At 37.9% G+C, this 18,785-nt stretch overlaps 2 protein-coding genes across 2 annotated transcripts; one reads left to right on the forward strand and one right to left on the reverse strand.

Moving 5' to 3' along the window:
* Positions 1-5,003: 5,003 nt before the first annotated feature.
* On the reverse strand, positions 5,004-14,203 carry LOC119648280 (peroxisomal membrane protein PMP34). Its single transcript, XM_038049935.1, has 3 exons — positions 13,889-14,203; positions 6,227-6,287; positions 5,004-6,153 (listed from the first exon to the last, which is right to left on the reverse strand). Exons 1-3 carry the CDS (start codon positions 13,952-13,954, stop codon positions 5,351-5,353), a joined length of 930 nt encoding a protein of 309 aa, XP_037905863.1. The 5' UTR covers positions 13,955-14,203; the 3' UTR covers positions 5,004-5,350.
* Positions 14,204-14,322: 119 nt separating this feature from the next.
* LOC119648279 (THUMP domain-containing protein 1 homolog) lies at positions 14,323-15,385 on the forward strand. Its single transcript, XM_038049933.1, has one exon. The coding sequence runs from the start codon at positions 14,407-14,409 to the stop codon at positions 15,340-15,342; it is 936 nt and encodes a 311-aa protein (XP_037905861.1). The 5' UTR covers positions 14,323-14,406; the 3' UTR covers positions 15,343-15,385.
* Positions 15,386-18,785: the final 3,400 nt, after the last annotated feature.

The following is an 18,785-nucleotide window of genomic DNA, read 5'->3' on the forward strand; positions in this document are numbered from 1 at the left end:
TACTTTCCTTTGCCAATGCCATTAAATGTGAAGCGAACCATAAAATGGGCCGCTTTTCCCACCCGGTCGCTGCTGGTCAACCGCCTGCGCGCCTCTCGTACATTTAATGGTATCTTTTAAACAGTTTCATATTACTCTTCGATTTTCAATATACGCGGGATTTCCGAAATATTTTTGCAATCTCTTTTATTTTTTCTCATTGGGTTTTTTCATTTTCTTACCACTTGGCATATTTGATGATTTTTCAAATATTCAAAAAACGTACGCCGGATTATTTGATCCCTGCTCGTCTCTCTAAAGTTAGAGTGTATACCAACTGGCTGCGAATCGACTCATAATACTTAAAAAACGTAAACGTCCTATAGTTTGGACAAGTCTCTAAAACACCGGATCTAATTCTAATGATGATAATTCCCGGAACATAAAAATAATGACCCCAAGTCAACCATATGTTGCAATGCACCGCATCCCTTTTGAGTTTTCTTTATTTACTCGATTTTCTCTCAAATTATTAAAAAGTGTGCTATGTCTTATAGTTTTGTCGCTAGTTATATTTCGGTATCTATTGAAACCCCAAGCTACAATTTCACAACACTGTTTAGAGAGGCAATAGAACGTAAAACAGTCGCAATTGCAAACGTGTGATAAGGTGTTTAGTTTGATTTCTATAGGTTTGCTAGCGCTTGTAGGCGGTTTGGCGCGTCCACACACTTGCCAAACCTCAACAAACCGTCGTAAAGCAAACGTGTGTATAGGGTGTTTTGCTCGGCATATTTACGTTCGTTAGCGGTTGCCACCGATCCGATCGAGTGTCGGTTTTTTAGCACAAATCAAAGGGTGTGTATGCGAGATGGAAGGTGTGAAATGATCTTCGTGAACGAACTTCGCCGACGTAAAATGTTCATTATACATTGCAGTTGCAAGCGCACATTTATGAGAGTTTGCAGTTTCCTAGCAGGAAACGGATGCATCAACAGTTATTGATGCCTCGAGAGGTGTAAATGCATTCTCTTTCCAATGACACCTCACTTCACTTTAATATTGGACGTCATTGCGAGGGAGCAGTAAAAAGCTTTGATATTGCTTCTTTCTAGATTTCGAAATATTAATCTTGGATGCATCTAGTTATTTGCTCTTAGAATTATGTCTACCGGACCACTACCCAGAAATAGAGGAAGTAGCAATATGAAAGCTCCGTAATGCTAGTGCATAATGAACCACTGAAAACGTAAGAAAAGGACTTGTTCTATTTAACAACGATACTTTGCTTACTTGCTTTAAAAATGAAACTTATGTTTTTTTCTATAATATAATATAATAGTAATAACGGCGTGGTCGCCACCCGAGCTTATAAAAAGCTGATCATGAAAGAGCGGGTGGAGAATAACCAATGCAGAATGTGTGGTTCGTCATTAGAGACGTTGGACCATCTCATTTCTAGCTACACTGTTATGACACCGGTGCAATACGTCACCAGGCATAATGTTGTATGTAAGGTTATCCATCAAAACGTTGCATACAAGCATGGGCTGATTACGGGAACACGCCGGTTTACCGATATGAGCCGCAAGCGGTATTTGATAGTTCTGCTTACAGCATACATTGGGACTGGCAAGTTCTGACTGAACACCATACTGCACACAACAAGCCTGACGTACTGTTAGTTGACAAGACGGGTCGCTCCGCGTATATTATTGATGTTGCTATCCCCCATAACAGCAATATCGAAAGGAAATACGTGGAGAAGAGAAGGGGAACTATGAGCCACTGGCTCGGGAAATCAAAAAAATTTGGCGTCTCGAGCGGATGGTTGCAGTTCCCATAATATTGTCAGCTACAGGTATTGTACCTAAATCCCTCAAAACTTCCCTTCGCACAGTCTGGTTCAATCCATACAGAAGTACACTATTCTGCATACGTGCTCGATGTTGCGGGGAGTTCTGGACGGATTCTCCCATTGACCTACCAGCGCCCCTTTAGTTTTTAAATAGATAGGATCATCCAAGCCTAAATGCTTGACACTTAATGCTAATGTTAGGTAAAATTCGGCATCTGCCGAGATTGCGACAACTCGGAATAAAAATAATCGTTGGCGCAGCAATCTATATTGAATCACGGCCTTGAAATGTGTTAGATTACTTCATTGAGGGCCGTAACGGTACACTGTAGGAGGCAATGTGGTCAGTCGACTGGTATCCAACGCCAAATCACGATACAAATCTCACTCCCACCAGTCAGGTTTGAACCGCCTTCCGTACGACAGCCTTTTGCTCTAACCACGCACCTATCCGGGCATCTCTATATATATACTTACAAAATATAATATTTCTGCTCACCCAATTCTAAATTTATAACACTGCACTGTTGCACTTGAAATTGTTATTCGTTCCACTGCCCTTAAATCAAACAAAAAAAAATCCCTAACAATCATGCGCGAAAACAGAAAACAATAAAAATGTATATGCGTGTGTACACCCGTATGGAAAACTTCTATCTCACTTCCTAGGAGTACAAATATGGATCAACTGCCGAGAATGTTGCCCGTATTTGCTTCCACCAAGCTTCCTATAAAGGAATTTTGAAGCATCATTCGCTCACTGATTCCATTCAGATCAATTGTCATTAATCCCAAATGAATCTTTAAGGAAGCTCTACAGTTGCTTCCCGCTGGGTTGCGGCAAGCGGCAAACATGTTGAGACGGCTTAATACTAGCCACAGACGTGTAACCAACTTGTCAAGCGAGTGCGGTTACAGCGAGATTACAGGTCTGTAGATAAGTGGTGTTTGGTCGTTCATGTTGCGGCAACCGTTACTTGCCCACAGACGTGCGATTTCGCTGCAACCAACAACTAGTTGACAACTTTGTCGCACACTTGTGGCTAGCGTAACACACTTGCAAATGAAGACGATATTCGATACGCAAAATCAAGGTAAATATTGTATTTGTGTAGATTTGGAGTATGCGGCAAATTAGCTGTAGGTAAATCGATTAAGAATTTAGTATTCATTAGAGACTGATTGTTTGCAGTGACCATACTTATTTAATTATTTGAAAATAAAAAATAAAATTCTTTGGATAGCTTCTTAAGTAGGTTCTCTGGACCCACTGAAGAAAGTAAATAAAATAAATCACTGAATTTAAGAAAATTTTTTTTTTATTTTCATATATTTAAATAAGAATTTTTGCGTTTGAAAATTTTGGCGTTGTCGTTAAAATGTGTATAAGTGGAATTTATGAAATTCAAACTGGAAGAAGTAATAATTTGCGGAGAAAAGTGTGTTTCTCCTGGAATCATGAGCAAAAGTAAGAAAGGGATCTCACCAAAGAGTTGAACCCAATTATTGATATACGGGTATCGTTTCTAATGGAAGATTATATTATTTTTTGACGTAATTTGAAAAGGATTATAAACTTTGAACGCGCTGCAGATGACGAGCCATTAATGAACCTCTCTTCAATAATAAAATAAATCTCGAACATGATGTTTTAAGTGTACAATATACAGCCTCTATCAGCAGAAAACCTGCGATCCGCCAGCGGCGCGAGTTAGTAATGCGATTTTATTTATCCCTGACGTGACTTTTATAATTTGAAAATGATTTATTGATACTAAATACACTACGAATATAAATAACATTCGGAAAAAACGTGATAAAAACGACACTTTTCTGAACCATTGCAGTCCACCATATATGAACTCTAAACAAGGTATGGATGCTGCCGATAACAGAAAGGGACAATGTCGGCGAAAAAAATAAGTATAATCTTTTTCTGGCTTTTTTGTATTTTAAATTTTACCGCGATGCAGCAAATGACACTTTAAGCGATGAAAATCAGAAGAATGGTAGATCTTAATTCTTCGTTTTCAGCCTTTGTCCCTTCTGGTCGTTTCCGATGGTTGCCACTGGTCCAACGCAAAATCTTCGTCTCCACTACCGCGAGGTTCCATTCTCTCTTCCATCTTTTATATTCGACCAACACTCAAAATCCTAAAGAGTGACAGGGCAGACGACACTGTAGTGAATTTTGGATTTGAGACATTTGCTGATACAATTTTCCATAAGGCGTTAATATAGTCAGTGCAGGAGGATCAAGCTTCCGAGGTATAGTTTGATGCATCCTAGAATTATTTTAGTTTTTATATTTCTCTTTTCTCGAATGCCACTCCAATTATCGCAGTAAAGACGGGTGATCTTCTTAACGTTCATCCTTTTCTTCCATTTTCTCAGATCTCATTTACGAATTAGTAGAGTAAGCAACTCTGCATAGACTGCAGGTACTGAACAGAAAAATTGGACGAGATCACCAAAGTCGACGGGCTTTACCCCGTTTGAGCACATCAATGGCAAAGATAATTTCGTTTCTATTTGGAGAAGCAGTTCGTATCTGGATATTAAAACCAATTCAGCTGCTCATCATTCCTCACAAAACCATCAAGAGGCCTACAACCACCCGCAAGCTTTATAATGCGGTAATTGAGCTCCTGTGCATCGTGCTTACTCTCACTTGCGGATGAAAGCTAAATCGCAGAGACTGATGACGTTAATTTTGGAGACCATAGAGGCGAATGCGGCTACCACTGACTATTATGGGCCGAATATGAAAAACCTGCATGATACCAATAAGCGCAGATTGTAGGAGCAACAATATGTCCTTTAGGGTAATTTAAACACTGTGATAACGATAAAGTAAGAACGGAGAACTTTCTAAATATACGATTCGAAGTAATCTGAGAAAATTGGCACTAATTATGCAATCATAGATGCAAATGGTTTTTGCCCTCAAATTGCGCCACAGTATTGTTCTTAAAATATTTTATATCCGGCATGCCATCGTTGTATCTCCTTTTATTAATCGTAAAATTATCCAAAGGAATTCCCAATTTTTTACTCTTATCAAAAATTCCAATACAGGGGAGTTCATTAATGGACTGATGGTTGGTTATTACTTACCTCTTCCAACTTTACGAAATATCGACTTCAAATATTCAAAAACACAAAATCCTAGTGTAACAAAATTTTATTTTTTGAAAATCGACTTTTCTATTATTCTGACGTACATAACTACGTGGATTGCATAGAAAATACTATTGCATGCACCATGAAAGCAAATGAATATAAAATTATTTGATCAAAATTCACTAGCCTCTGCAAAATAATAAAATAAATACCAATTAATTCTTATGTCGATATTGTGTATATCCAACATATATCATAATTCCTTAAGCCAACCTCAAATCAAAGTAAAAAATGCCCTCAACGAATTACTACATGAAATAAATCTGTCCCAAACGAACATAATACTATCTTAAAAATGCCATGGTATTGTCTGAATTTCAATAAATCAGTCTAATGCCGGCGACGTTTTGATGAAATCAATATTAAAACAACATAACTTGCAATTTTCTCGTATGTTGCAAATAATAGTGCTGCTGTCAAAACGGTTTGTAGAAGCTTCGCTTCCAACCCTCGGAATAAACCATTTATGCCTTGAGTTTTCAAAATGTACAGAAGCATTTTTAAAATTCCAGCATTCCGCGGAATGTTCATATTTGTATCCTTTGACCCATGGCGCAATTTCGTTTGCACTAATTGCAGCGGATATGTTAGCACCGTTGCAAATGCTTTTGATACTGCTCCAATTCCAAAATAAGTTAGCGCTGAAAGTTCGCCGTGGCTTTTTACTAACTTTCGTTTTATCATCTCATACATCATAAACTGAAGAGCAGGATTGATAACCAGAATTAGTGATGGTATAGCACCAGCCCATAGTCCAGGAATGCCTTCCGTTTTTGCTATATAAAATAGCCCACTGAGTAAATTTTCATAATGGTCACTGTTTGTAGGTTTATCTCCTTTCAATCCCTTCATTTTCAACCTAGTATTCACAACCCAAAATGGGGTCGTAGTCATCACATTTATAGCCCCACTCACAGCGCCTATTAAAAGATCCTTTAAAGCATTTTGTTTGTCTCCGCTGTCGAAGTAAGACTTTAAACCGTGGAAGGTGTAGAAATATACGAAATTTGAAATGCATAAGCTTTCAAGTACTGGCATCAATCCACGATACAATGTAGTAAATCCTTCCTCTCGTATTAATTGCTTCAGTATCTCGATGGTGTTTGAATCCTTTTTGATTTGCGAGTCTTCCACTAGAATTAAAAATGAAAGAAGGAATTGTAAGATAGAAACCTAAGAATAGAGATTTATTAATATTATACATACACTGTAAACGAGCTCGTACAGTATCCAACGGATAAAATACTGACATAGCTACAACGCCTCCCTGAAAAGAAAGTAATTATTGAACAGGTTGTAAAAAAAAACCCTAAAATATAATTTTTGTAAATGAACTATCACAAAGGATTTAGTCAAACAATTTCAGCCTCTAACCGCCTTTATACAAATTCTAAAAAAAATACGGAATGAACCAGAAACAATGGGAGAAACTTTCTTCCCAATTGGTCCGGTTCGCTACCAAAATTTAATCTTCCCGCCGTTGTCGAAAGTATATTTTTTATTTATCAAATATCGATATTCCGAGGACCAGTTGTTCTGTTCTTCAGTGAATCTTAGTAACTAGGCAATTCAACAAACATATAAAAAAATAAAAGAAAAACCATAAAATCAGCGATCTGCAGGTGTTCAAGCAGATAAGGAAAATTAGCCATCAACAGGCTGTCCATTGATATTAGTCTAAATCCGCTCGCAGTTGATTCTAATTCCCCTTAAATTAATTTAAGCAGGTTTGATTTAGTTCAATAATTAAAAAAAATGTACTGTCTCTACTTCGAACATATTATGTATTAGTAGCTAGCACTGAAAAGAATAAATTTTTCTCGAAATAACGATATTTGTAACAAAAAAGATTTGTTTTGCTAACTAAGAAATTGACGCTATAATTTTATTTTTCTCCTGTTTAAAGAAGCACTCGTATTTTTCTTCTATAAATTTATGTCACATTAGTAATCAAGAAATTGGAATCCCCTTCTTGGCAGATTCCTTCGCGCGGGCCTGGCTGCAAGCCCTAATGGAGACATTCGCTTTTATGAATGTGTGCGACCATATTCCTAACTATTGCTCTAGAATCCCTTGGAACAATGGCAAGTATCTTACAAGCGCAAAATGTTCATCTGCAATCCAGACACAACACAAACTAAAAAGTAGTGACAGTAGAAAGAGAATTTCGAGCCCATTATTGCCCAATATATTACCATTTATTTCTCTGAAGGCTGATTTTTAAAAGGAACCATTTTTAACTAGTCCAACTTAATAGCTACTTATGTAACTTTTGATTATCTTTTCACGTTTTTCCTACTAATAACATATTTATAATTCCATATTATCTAAGAAATTGAGCTTTCCATTCTATACAAACTGGCTTCGTATTTCCCAGTGATTTTTCAAATAAAGTTCGGTCGTAACTTTTGGTTGAAAGATACCAAGTAACATATGTAGTGAATTTCCCAGAGATTGCTCAAAAGCTTTGCGAAGCATCTCATTCCTGGGAATTAGCATATTCATCGTAAATAACATCGCTGCTTAACAACTTATCAGATATGTAGGGCATTTAATTTGCCTCCACTAGAAAATTTTTGCCTTATCTTAAGGTCCTAGTCTACATTATATGGTTGCCGTTTACCACTTGGTGTGGTATAGCGCGTCAACCATTCCTACACGCTACCGCTTGCGGTTACCCGAAGTGCGCTTCAGCTTCCTCTGGGACCAAGGACCCTCGCCAAAATTGTCTTAAAAAGCATTGCATTTCCGACAGTTAATCTCGAAATTGGCAAGTCAAGTTTGGTTTTAAAGTGTAAATCTCTGACGTAACAATTCAGCACTGTTTATAAAAAACTGATAAAAGAAAGAAAATGACGCAACCCTTAAAAAAGTTTGAAAACTCGATCCTTTTTTTCTCATTTTTTTTTTATCTAGCCTTTATGACAATGCATCACATATTAACAAATAAACCGCACTACAATTCATTAAAATCGGTCGAGTCGTAATTTCGAGAAAAAAAAACGCAATTAAAGTTTTTTTATGTTTAATTTATTCAATATCTTGTTGTCGAGTTTTATCACTTATAATTGACTCATCTACTATCCCTAGCCCATATGCAAATAAGCCTTGTTCTAGATAAGCTACACGACAGCGACACGACAGAAAAAACTAGTTAACTTTTCTATAGTTTTTATTTTATTTCAATGTAGCTAATTCCGAACATCGGATGTGGATGCGAGGTAAAATTTTGTGATTCTAACAACTTTGTTTTCGTGTGGAAATGTACATTCAGACAGGCAGATGTTCAGAGGTAGCGAAGAGGCAAACTGGGCAGCAACCTTCTCGGCTGAGTCAACACCAAATGGCCAAGGAGACCCTGGAAGTGGTGGCACCGAGAAACGCTATATTCACATAAGCAAATTCTGTGAGGACTAGGGCGATCAGACCCGAGTCTGCACGAGAATCATCTGAAATGGTTCTTGTCACGACGCGTCAGGGATTATCTAATATAGAAACCAAGATATCAATCGGAGAAACTACAGGGTGCGGCAGCATAACTTCCTTTTTTAAAATGCGCGCCACTCAGTTAGTTGATGTCATAGCGGAGCGCTAGTGGTCTCGTTCAAGAGGGGATACTGTAAAGTTTTGTCCCGACACGGTTCAGTCGCCATCATTCGTTGGAATAGTGAGGAGCGTGCCTTTGCCGTTGAGGTTTATTTTTTCGGTTATTGCAACATAGCGTGCATTTCGGAATCGCTTTAATTTAGTCCCGTTGGCTCCCGTCCCAGACCGCAAATCAATTGTTACATGGGTCACTACATTCAGACAAACTGCAAGTGCGACAAAAGGAAGAACTGGAGTCCCTCGGCCCGTTAGATCACCTGAGAACACTGAAGCAGTGAGAGCGTCAACGTTGCGATCGCCACGGCGTTCTGCGCGCAAACACGCATCTGCCCTTGCACTATCCGATCGTTCTGTGAGAAGAATTCTTGGTGATGATCTTCATTTTCATCCCTATAAGATGGCGATAGTGCAAGAACTTTCAGAACGTGACTTCAATTCTCGGATGAACGCGTGTGAGCTTCTTCTTGATGTCGTTCCCGAGGGTGCTATTGTTTTTTTTAGCGATGAAGCCCATTTTCATTTGTGTGGGTCGGTTAACAAACAAAACATGCGCTACTGGGCTGACACCAACCCTCGAGAATTGCATCAAAAGCCTTTGCATTCACCCAAAGTCACAGCTGGAATTATTGGTCCCTGGTTTTTTGGGGAAAATGAGGTTACAGTGACAGTGAATTCGGACCGGTATGTAAACATGCTACAGAATTTTTTTTCCCACGGCTAGAAAATTTGGATTTGGGGGACACTTGGTTCCAAGAAGACGGTGCAACAGCACACACTTCAAGAGCATCGATGGCTGTTTTGAGGGAACAATTTCCAGAGCGCCTTATCTCAATTAGAGGCGATTTGGAATGGCCGGCACGCTCTCCCGATCTGCCCCCTTGTGATTTTTTTCTATGGGGTTTTTTGAAATCCCGTGTTTATGTGAACTGTCCAAGAACCCTTAAAAGATTTGAAGACCAACATCCAAGAAGAAATTGCCAACATAACACCTGCTATGCTAACAAGAGTCATGACAAACGCCAGAAATCGGTTTACGCAATGTATGGAGAATGGGGGACGTCATCTAACAGATTTGATCTTCAAAACAATGTAAATAAAAATTTTAGACAAGTACCTACATTATAAAAAAAAAATAAATATTTTCCGATGCATACAATAGTTTTTATTGAGTTTTGAAAAAAGGAAGTTATGCTGCCGCACCCTGTATATGCCTCAGAAGAGTTCCTGGGGATGTGTCTTCGGTCCGGTTACCTTCGGTTGGCCCCCTTGTAAAAGTTTCATGGCGATTGTAGTAGTGCCCATATCACAGGTGAAGCTCCTTGTGAGCTCAAGCATGCAATTGTGCTGTGCAACTCGGGCACCGTACCTTTTAGTTGTAGTAGAGGTATTAGGTACACCTCGCATTCACTGGTGTGAGTGCTGAGCCTACACTAAGTATAAACCATTACCGTTGTGTTAATCACAGTGGAGCTTTGATTGTAGTCTCCAAAGAGAACCGTGAGGCTATGCCGACACGGCAGGTACTCGAGCAAAACCATCAGGACTTTCATGTACATTCCCACAAACATATCGCAGATCATGGGCATTGTCAAAAAAGCTTGTCAACGTTTCCTAAAAAATTATAAAATATTCTTACTCTATCACCGAGACATGGGCGAATCAGTTTGTGTTTGGAAAAAGAGTAGCTGCAGTTAGTCTATATATTAAAGCCTACAAAAGAAAATTTCTCAGTCTAAATAATCACCCATCTTCGGAACCTAGTTCAATGTATAGTGCAATATCACTCTTCTGTCTAAAATCTGAAAACGGCTCAACGATAATATCAAATTATCCTCACCAAATATGGTTTCAGTAGGTGCAAACGTTTCGAAATAAATCATTAGTAACAAACGGATAGACAGACAACTGATTTTAGTAATGATTTCTTTTGCACGAATGACAATATTGTTGCAATACAATGGGGTCCATTTGTCGATCAAAAGCTATTGTGTCTTGCCAGTTATAGAAATGTGGGGTTCTCAACAACTCATAGGAACAGTTAATCACTTTTTTACAAACTATACAAACTATACAATTCGAGCGTGTTAGGAAAGAGGCATCCCTTTATAGGCTGTGAGATGCCAAAGTGGAAAAGTGGAAAGCGCTGCTCATTTTCCGCCAAAAGGAAGTATCGAGCATGTTAAATATGATTTTATAGCAGTTTTTACATAAAATAAGATGCATTATTTCAATTTTTAAAAGAAAACTTCGTAAACTAACTATTTTTGTTTTTCAATTTTCATATTTTTTTGGCGAAATAAAGTACTCAAAATAATTTTCTCAGATAACATATAAAGATTAAAAAAGCATCTTGAGCAAGTTTTTTTTGCAATATACTATCAATTTGCTGAAATGTACTATTGAGAACTTCCCAAGCAATTTGAACTCCTCCTCTATTCTCATTCGTCGCTATTTTGGGATAGTGAATTCCATTACACGACATAACTACCAATGGAGTTGTCGCCATTTCTTAATGTGTAACTTATCGACTGCCACTTCTATCATCTGATCATCATATCCACGGATACCTGGCACGCACTTCGACGGAGTTCTCCACTCGAAATTGTATTAGACCACATTACCCCGATTACATGACCGAATGCTCTGCCCATCAATGCAGATAGGAAGAATGCAAGGACCCGTCATGTTGAGAACATTGGTTTGCTGGTGTTTATTTTCAGCCCAATTCAATTTGCTTGCATAATTTATTTATTTCGTTTTGCGGTCTTGACTTGACATCCCAGTATAAGTTTAAAGGAGCATAAAGCCTACCTTTTTAAACTATTTATACGATCAATATCCACTAGCTTCCCAAGGCGAGATGTAGCTCTTCGTTCGTGTTTGCTAATATTCAACTCGAGATGGCATTTTGATTTCACCCCAACATTCGTGTTGATTACAGACATTCGTCGACAATAATCCTACACCGGATATAATTCCGAAATAAATATCAATGATCATATAATCGAGAGCTTATATTTATAATCTGTTAATCCTTTTTTTTCTGACTTCTTTCATTAGTCATCTTCTTTAGGCGTATAAACTAGCAATGCAATGCAGCTAATCATGAAATGTCGTTCTAACCCATGTTTCAAAATGCATTTTTTTCAAAGTCTTGTATTTAATTGGTTTCAATTTTAGACTTACTTTTAAAATTTCATTTGTCGTCGATATAAAAGATTAAAATAAAAAGATTTCTGTCTTTCATATGTTACAATCTCCAGTAAGTTATTCTTTCTTATCGCCAGCATATTGACATCCCCGTGAATGTTCTTCATATTCCAAAGTAAGCCAGTAATAAATCACATGCTTCTTTGGATCAATACAATATCGAACACTCTAGTTGAAACTCGGTATGTCCTGCCGATCTGAACAGACATTAACAACAATGCAAACGAGTTTCATAGATGACATTTTACCCCCCATGAAAAACACTTTATATGCTCTAGTGTCCTCCTTGTTTTAGAGTTGATTCTGCGAAATTGCTCGATTGTAGTATGTTTCTATCGAAAATAAAAATGGTGATAACCTTGGCAAAATAATTGCAAGCGGTTCATGCTTAAATTTCCTCTTTATCTAAGCCGTAATTAATGTTCCGGTAGCAAAAGTACTTCGGAATTTCTAATTCACTTACACTTTACATATTTAATCATGTAATTAGTGTCCGCCAAAAAAATGTTCGCTCTCAACACTTTCATGATTCTACCTTTTCAATTACGTCTAGACAGCGTTGAGTCGTGCGTAATGGTGTCTGTTTTGGGATTTAAAATTAAATGTTGGTCTTATAAAAGGATGTCATATTCAGATTTATTTCAATATCAGTTTGCTTGGAGATGAAGAAAAGAGAGAAAGAGCGTGAAACCTCTAATTTTGCGTGAAAAAATGTCAGGAAGGGAAGCAGGGTGATAGTAATAGAGACGAAAATCAATTGTCTTGAGGCAAATATTAGATTTATTATGCCAGAGATGAGAGAGGAGCGAATGGAAGCAGGTGATTACTCCTCGGGCCAGACGGTCATTACTGCGAGCATCCTTGCGAGATAGACTTACAATTGCTGCAAATACGCACTGAATTGCTGGAAAAGGAAAATATGGCACTTAGTGTGAGAACGGTTCATTGACGATTGAATGAATTAGGATCCAGAGCTCGAAGACCAGAAAAAAATCAGTTGTAACAAAGGCTATACTCGAAAAAAGACTGAGTTGTGCATTGCAATGGTACTGTATGTAAGCGAAATTTCTCCTATAGAGAACTTATGAACATTCAAGAAGCCGCGACTGCAACAAAGATCGATAAGAAACAAAGCAAATCTAGAAAAAAACTTTAGAAACGATATCGTTTAATGAAATCGCTGACGATTTTACCGAAAATTGATACCAATCTATGCCCGCACGAGTTGCATAGGTGATTAAAGCGAAAGGTTCATTATTTCATCATTCATTTCATTCCATTACCAAAAAAAAAAATAGTTTAAGAAAATGTTTGTGTGCGAACATTTTTTTGGTGGGCATATATTCACCGCAAGAAGCATATTTTCTTGGTGAAAAAATCAAAGGAGAATAAATGCCCCCCAAATTAGTGTATTAAGATAAACTATGAACACCTAAGCTCAATTCTTGTTTCCGGAAACAGATAAAATTTTACATCGCACTTTGCCCTTTGGTCGAAGGTAACTTAATGCAATCAGCAATATCTAATCAGTTATGGTAATCAATTCGAAACCACAGAACAAATCATATTTCGAACAAGCTATACAGAAAAGGGAGATTTGACGAGACCTGGGGTGGAATATATATAGAGTTTTATAAATTAAAATTTGACTTCACTTAACTAGATTTATTTTTTTGCAAATATGTAAAGAGCAATTGTAGTTTAGAATTCGAGTTTCCACACCAAGAAAGACGATCTTAATTAATAAAGAAAATAAGCCTAGTTTGTAAAACCTGAGACAAAACAAAAATAATTTTAATTTAAAAGAAAAGACTGAATTTACATATCGAAATGGTTTTCGCAGATGTTCTTTTTATAGCTGTAGAAAGCCCAATTCAGTTGAACTTGGGGTCGCTGGAACCTCGACCCTCATTGATATAAACTTTCAATCTCAATCTAAAATAATTCTAACTAGACGCTTTGGAAACCGTGTGGGAAAAGAGTACATATGTACGGGAAATTTATTATGACATTCAGTACGTGATGAAGCAAAAGTAAAAACAAAATATTCACCGTAGCGCCAGCAACTGCATGAACCCATGACTGGTAACTGAAAACACTGTTCTTTGATTGAGCCATTCTCAAGAATTTATGCTTTTATAAATATTTTAATTTATAATTCGGCACCAAACTCAATCGGTTACAAGCGCAAAGGTCGATCTTAGCTTTACCACTTCGTATACGCTTCACCTAACTTGGCGATAATTGTATATTCATTCACAGACGCTAAGAGATAAATGTGTGATTCTCGAAAACATGTCAATGAAACATTATTGTTGAAATATTGCTTAACCGACTGGGAAAGACGAGGCACACCACCCACCGTCGCGAGCAAAATATGACAATTGACAAAATAATGGCATTCCGCTTTTGTTGGGTTCATCTATGCATTGACAGTGACTGTACTTGTGTATTTGTAAATTGCATTCAGCATCTGCTGACTATTCGTTAATCTTATTCTGCAAATTTGAGGCAGAGTGGCTTCCTAACCTCAAATAAGCGCCGTAGGTAATTTGTTTACAGAGTGAAAAATGTCTGAGCCGGAGGCGAAAAGACGCAAGTTCTTCAATAATAAGAATAAAAACTATTACGTGCAGAAATCAAAGCGTCAGTTCCTTGAATCGGGTCAACACGGATTTCTTGCGACATGCAACTTCCGCGAGAAGGATTGCGTCCGGGAAAGTTACAACATTCTCAATCAATACGCAGATGAGTTGTATGGGCCACAGCCGAAGGAAGCTGAAGAACAACCCGACAAGGATTCAGAAGGTGATATTACAGACGAATTGCAAAAACAAATTAATGAAGCAAAAGAGGACGCGAAAGAAAAGAAATTTAGATTCCAAGTCGTTGATACCGGAGCAAACAATTGCATTTTCATCAAAACCACATTACCTGATCCGGTAGAATTGGGAGTGAAAATTGTTAGGGACATTGCCGAAAAGGGGACACAGAGAACTAGATTTCTCCTACGCCTTGTACCTATATCGACGGTTTGCCGAGCAAACTTGAAGGATATACTGGAAGCAGCGGGAACCCTGTTTGATAAACATTTTCTGAAAGAATCACACACATATTCCATCATTTTCAATAAGCGGTATAATAATAATATTTCCCGCGATGAAATCATCAAGGAATTGGCGGATATAGTTGCAGCTAAGAATATTAAAAACAAAGTTGATTTGAAAAACCCTGAACTCTGTATTTTAGTCGAAGTAATCAAAGGATTGTGCTGTATAAGTGTTCTCCCGGACTATATCAAACTGAAAAAATACAATTTGGTGGAGTTGGCATCTAAACCGACCGAGAAGACAGATGTGAAGTCGGAAGATAAAGCAGAAGTGAAGCCGGACGACAATTCAGAAAAGAAGACGGACGACAACGCAGAAGAGAAGTCGGACGACAAAGAAAAAGCAGGGAATAGCAGTGAGGATAAACAAGCTGAGTGTACTGAAGCGGATTCTTGAGAGAAATAAATACTTATTTTACAAAAAATTAATATTGTATATGTCCTTTTTGCAACAGTATAAAGAATTGTTTTCCTATTTACCTAAGGGTTCATTATGACTAAATTCCCCCTGTTTTCACAGCTAACCAGTTCTTTAATGCACCCATGCAAGACTGGAATGGAGAAAGTAAACTTTCGAAGGGAACCTGCTACCGAAAAGGCTAGTCTTTATCGTGTAGTTCTCACAAACTATTCTGGGGAATCATTTCAAGTATTTAGCAAAAGGAACTAGCCAGCATCGATCATCATCCAATCCAGCCCTTTTGGTACCTTTGGATTATCAGTATCAATTGCTTATGATCCAAATCAGATTTAGGCCTGTATAGTGCGCAACTACTCGGTTTCACACAATTCGTGAAGTTTTATGGGAATTGAAACAACTGCTTCTTCGAGATTGCCAGACATTATGATAGTAAAAATTTGATTTTCAACCTAATCCTCGTAGAGAGAGGGAATAGGGAGAGTATCTGTTAAAAAAGGGTGTGAGTAGAGAAGGTTCTCTCACTCCAAATCCAAGATGGATACCCCTTCCTTAAAAAGTTAGTTCGCTTTAAAAGACTGTTTTGAAGCACCGTAACTGTTCAAGATGGCACGACTCATGCAATACTTCAACGGGATCAAACAACCTCCTTCCTCCTACATATCCTCCTCAACTTCTACTCCCTGCTGAAGTTGGCCAATTAAACTTTACCATAATTTGAATTACCACCTCCTTGTGGCGCCACAGCTTTCTAAACGAAGTAGCTGCCGTGATTTTCCAGAGGACGTAACGTTTTTCTTTTTATACCCCTCCTCCCCGGGAGATTTTGAGGCATCATAACTTCTTAGGTGGGGGAGGTGTTGGTGACCACCCAAATTCTTCAACAACAGGGACGATCCTCCCTTTCTTTCCGACTATCCTCAGCATCCCCTCGCTCCCTGGGAGCAGGTATGGTAATTCAAACATCACCAATCCGATATAAAAAAACGAACTTTGGAGCGGCATAACTTTTTGGAGGAATCGCCATCGGGATTGAATAGGAGCAACTACCCCCTCCATAACCTCCCTAACCTTTTCGGAATCATATTATTTCGTCTTTTTTATCGTCATCCTATAAGAGCCTTCTCCACGTAAGGCGAATGAATATTGTATTCCTCATTCTCCTGATATCGAATTTTGTCTACTTAAACCGTAAATTTGATTTTGTTTTTATTGACTATTAAGACGACTTAGCGCAAGTAAAGTTGTCGACTACGTCCCAAAAGACACGACCTAGCTGACTACGTGACTAAAGAAATTCCACCATTATATTGGTCAGAAAAGCAGAATCTGTTGCAGCCGTATATTTTACCACAAAAGTACTTATAGGTGGTCATAAGGCTTTCAATGATGCTGTTAACAGACATTTTAGAAAAACTAATAGACTACCAAGGTGGCCTTCTTCACATACTTTTCGAACTCTTATTCGTGACGTCCTTCAGACTGTTTTGATGAGGCACGGAGGAGTTTAACTTGTATGATATTTGCTTGCGCTCCCACGAAGTCATGATTCTTGATCAAATGGCTGTGGATTTGGAGAAAAAGACAAAGAAAGTCGGGCTGAAAATAAATACCAACAAAAGTAAAGTTATCGATCTGCCACACTGGCTATTTGCATTAAATGGCGCACATTGAGGGTATCAAACAATTCATACTAGGTTGATCAATAAGTTTTGCGGTTTGATAACAAAAACACACTTTTCTGGTATTTATTATTCAGTATAATCTCCGCGTACATCAATACGCTTACTTAAACCAAATTCCAATTTATGAAGTGTGAATCTTAAAGGGCTGCAAAATACGCTTCCATAGCTGTTATGACCTCGTCATTTGATGAAAAACGCTTCCCACGCATGATTTTTTTTATAGGTCTGGAAGCAGATGGAAGTCAATAGGAGCCAAATCTAGTTTATATGGTGAATTTGACCAAAAATGCTCTTGTGACAGGGTGCATTGTCCTGATGAAAAAGAATTTTTTTCTTCTTCTAAACGGGTTTTTTCAGGAATTTTTTTTCCCTCAACTGGTCTAAAGGGTTATAATAATATTTAGAATTTATTGTTTTACCATTTCGCAAGTAATCCACAAACAAAATTCCTTTCGCATCCCAAAAAATCTGATGGTATTACCTTCTTGGCCGATTTCTGGACCCGAACTCGTGTCGGAGCCGAAGAACCAGATTTGCACCACTTTTTAGCTTCTTGTTTTGATCCAAGATTGTGGTGATAGATCCATGTCCCATCTATAGTGATAAATCGACATACAAAATCCACTTTATCGTTTCGAAAACGCTCTAAATGTTGCTGAGGAAATCGCATTCGAATGTATTTTTGTTCCATTGTTCGCAAATGCGGCACCCATTGTGCACACAGTTCTCTGAAACCCAATTCTTCAGTCAAAATATTGCTTTCATTCCCCAATGAGATGTTTACGGCTTCTACTAAAACTCTTTCAGTCACTCAGCGATTTTTCATACCATATCTTGTATTTTTTCTACGATTTCTGTTGTTGCTGTTTTTGGACGTCATTGACGTGGATCGTCTTCAAGGCTTGTACGACCACGTTCAAATTTAGCAACTCATCTTTCTACTGTTTAATTGAAGGCGAAGAGTCTTTATACACTTTCAACATTCGTTCATAAATTTCCTTCTTTCCTTTCAAAAATAAAAATTCAATCACTGCACGATACTTGATTTTTTCCAATGTAAAACACATGACACGTCGAATGGCTTGTAAACAAAGAATGTATTGACAGATTGAAATGGAATTTCACATAAGTTCATTTGAAGAGTGTACCAACATCACAAAAAGAATGTAGGCTAGTAACAACGCCTTCTGTTATCGAACCGTAATACTTACTGAACAGCCTAGTATGTCTAGGTAGGTTTGTTGGGCGCAATAACACCGCTAAATATATAATACATTCCTTCGTTGTTCTGTCCAAAATCTAAAAGTGCAATTACTTGACACCAATATCAAGTTGAGGTTGTCCAGTTATTTTCTATGTGCCACTGTAAGGAAGTAGCACTTTTATTTCAAGACTCCAAGCTTCCATCAGCTCACACTGACATCGTGTCACTGGGATGCTCCGGCCTGAGACAATGGAGAAGCTGATCAGAAAGAGGGAGTGGTATTTGCTAAGCCATATATTGAGGAAGGAGAAATCCATCGTTCATGCAATGAAAAATTCCATCTTAGGAAGGCCGACAGGTGGGCGTTGAAATACATTACTAGAAACACGACAACAATGGCACTTAAGTGTGATTAACGCCTTATTTTAGTTCAATCATTTAAAAATTTAAAAATGGTGTGCCCGTATGAAAGCTAGGCCTCAAAATATATCCCATTCTGATACCTGCTCAAATAAAGTTAATAATATTACATT

The sequence above is a fragment of the Hermetia illucens genome, chromosome 2, assembly GCF_905115235.1.
Source record: "Hermetia illucens chromosome 2, iHerIll2.2.curated.20191125, whole genome shotgun sequence".
NCBI classification, from domain to species: domain Eukaryota; kingdom Metazoa; phylum Arthropoda; class Insecta; order Diptera; family Stratiomyidae; genus Hermetia; species Hermetia illucens.

What these genes read in the sequence shown, in the direction of transcription:
- LOC119648279 (XM_038049933.1), top strand. Translation starts at nt 14,407, where the DNA reads ATGTCTGAGCCGGAGGCGAAAAGACGCAAGTTCTTCAATAATAAGAAT.
- LOC119648280 (XM_038049935.1), bottom strand. Translation starts at nt 13,954, where the DNA reads ATGGCTCAATCAAAGAACAGTGTTTTCAGTTACCAGTCATGGGTTCAT. An exon ending in ATGCAGTTGCTGGCGCTACG is followed by an intron (nt 6,288 to 13,888) that starts GTGAATATTTTG and finishes CTTTCTTTTCAG; the next exon opens with GGAGGCGTTGTAGCTATGTC. An exon ending in TGTACGAGCTCGTTTACAGT is followed by an intron (nt 6,154 to 6,226) that starts GTATGTATAATA and finishes TTTTAATTCTAG; the next exon opens with TGGAAGACTCGCAAATCAAA.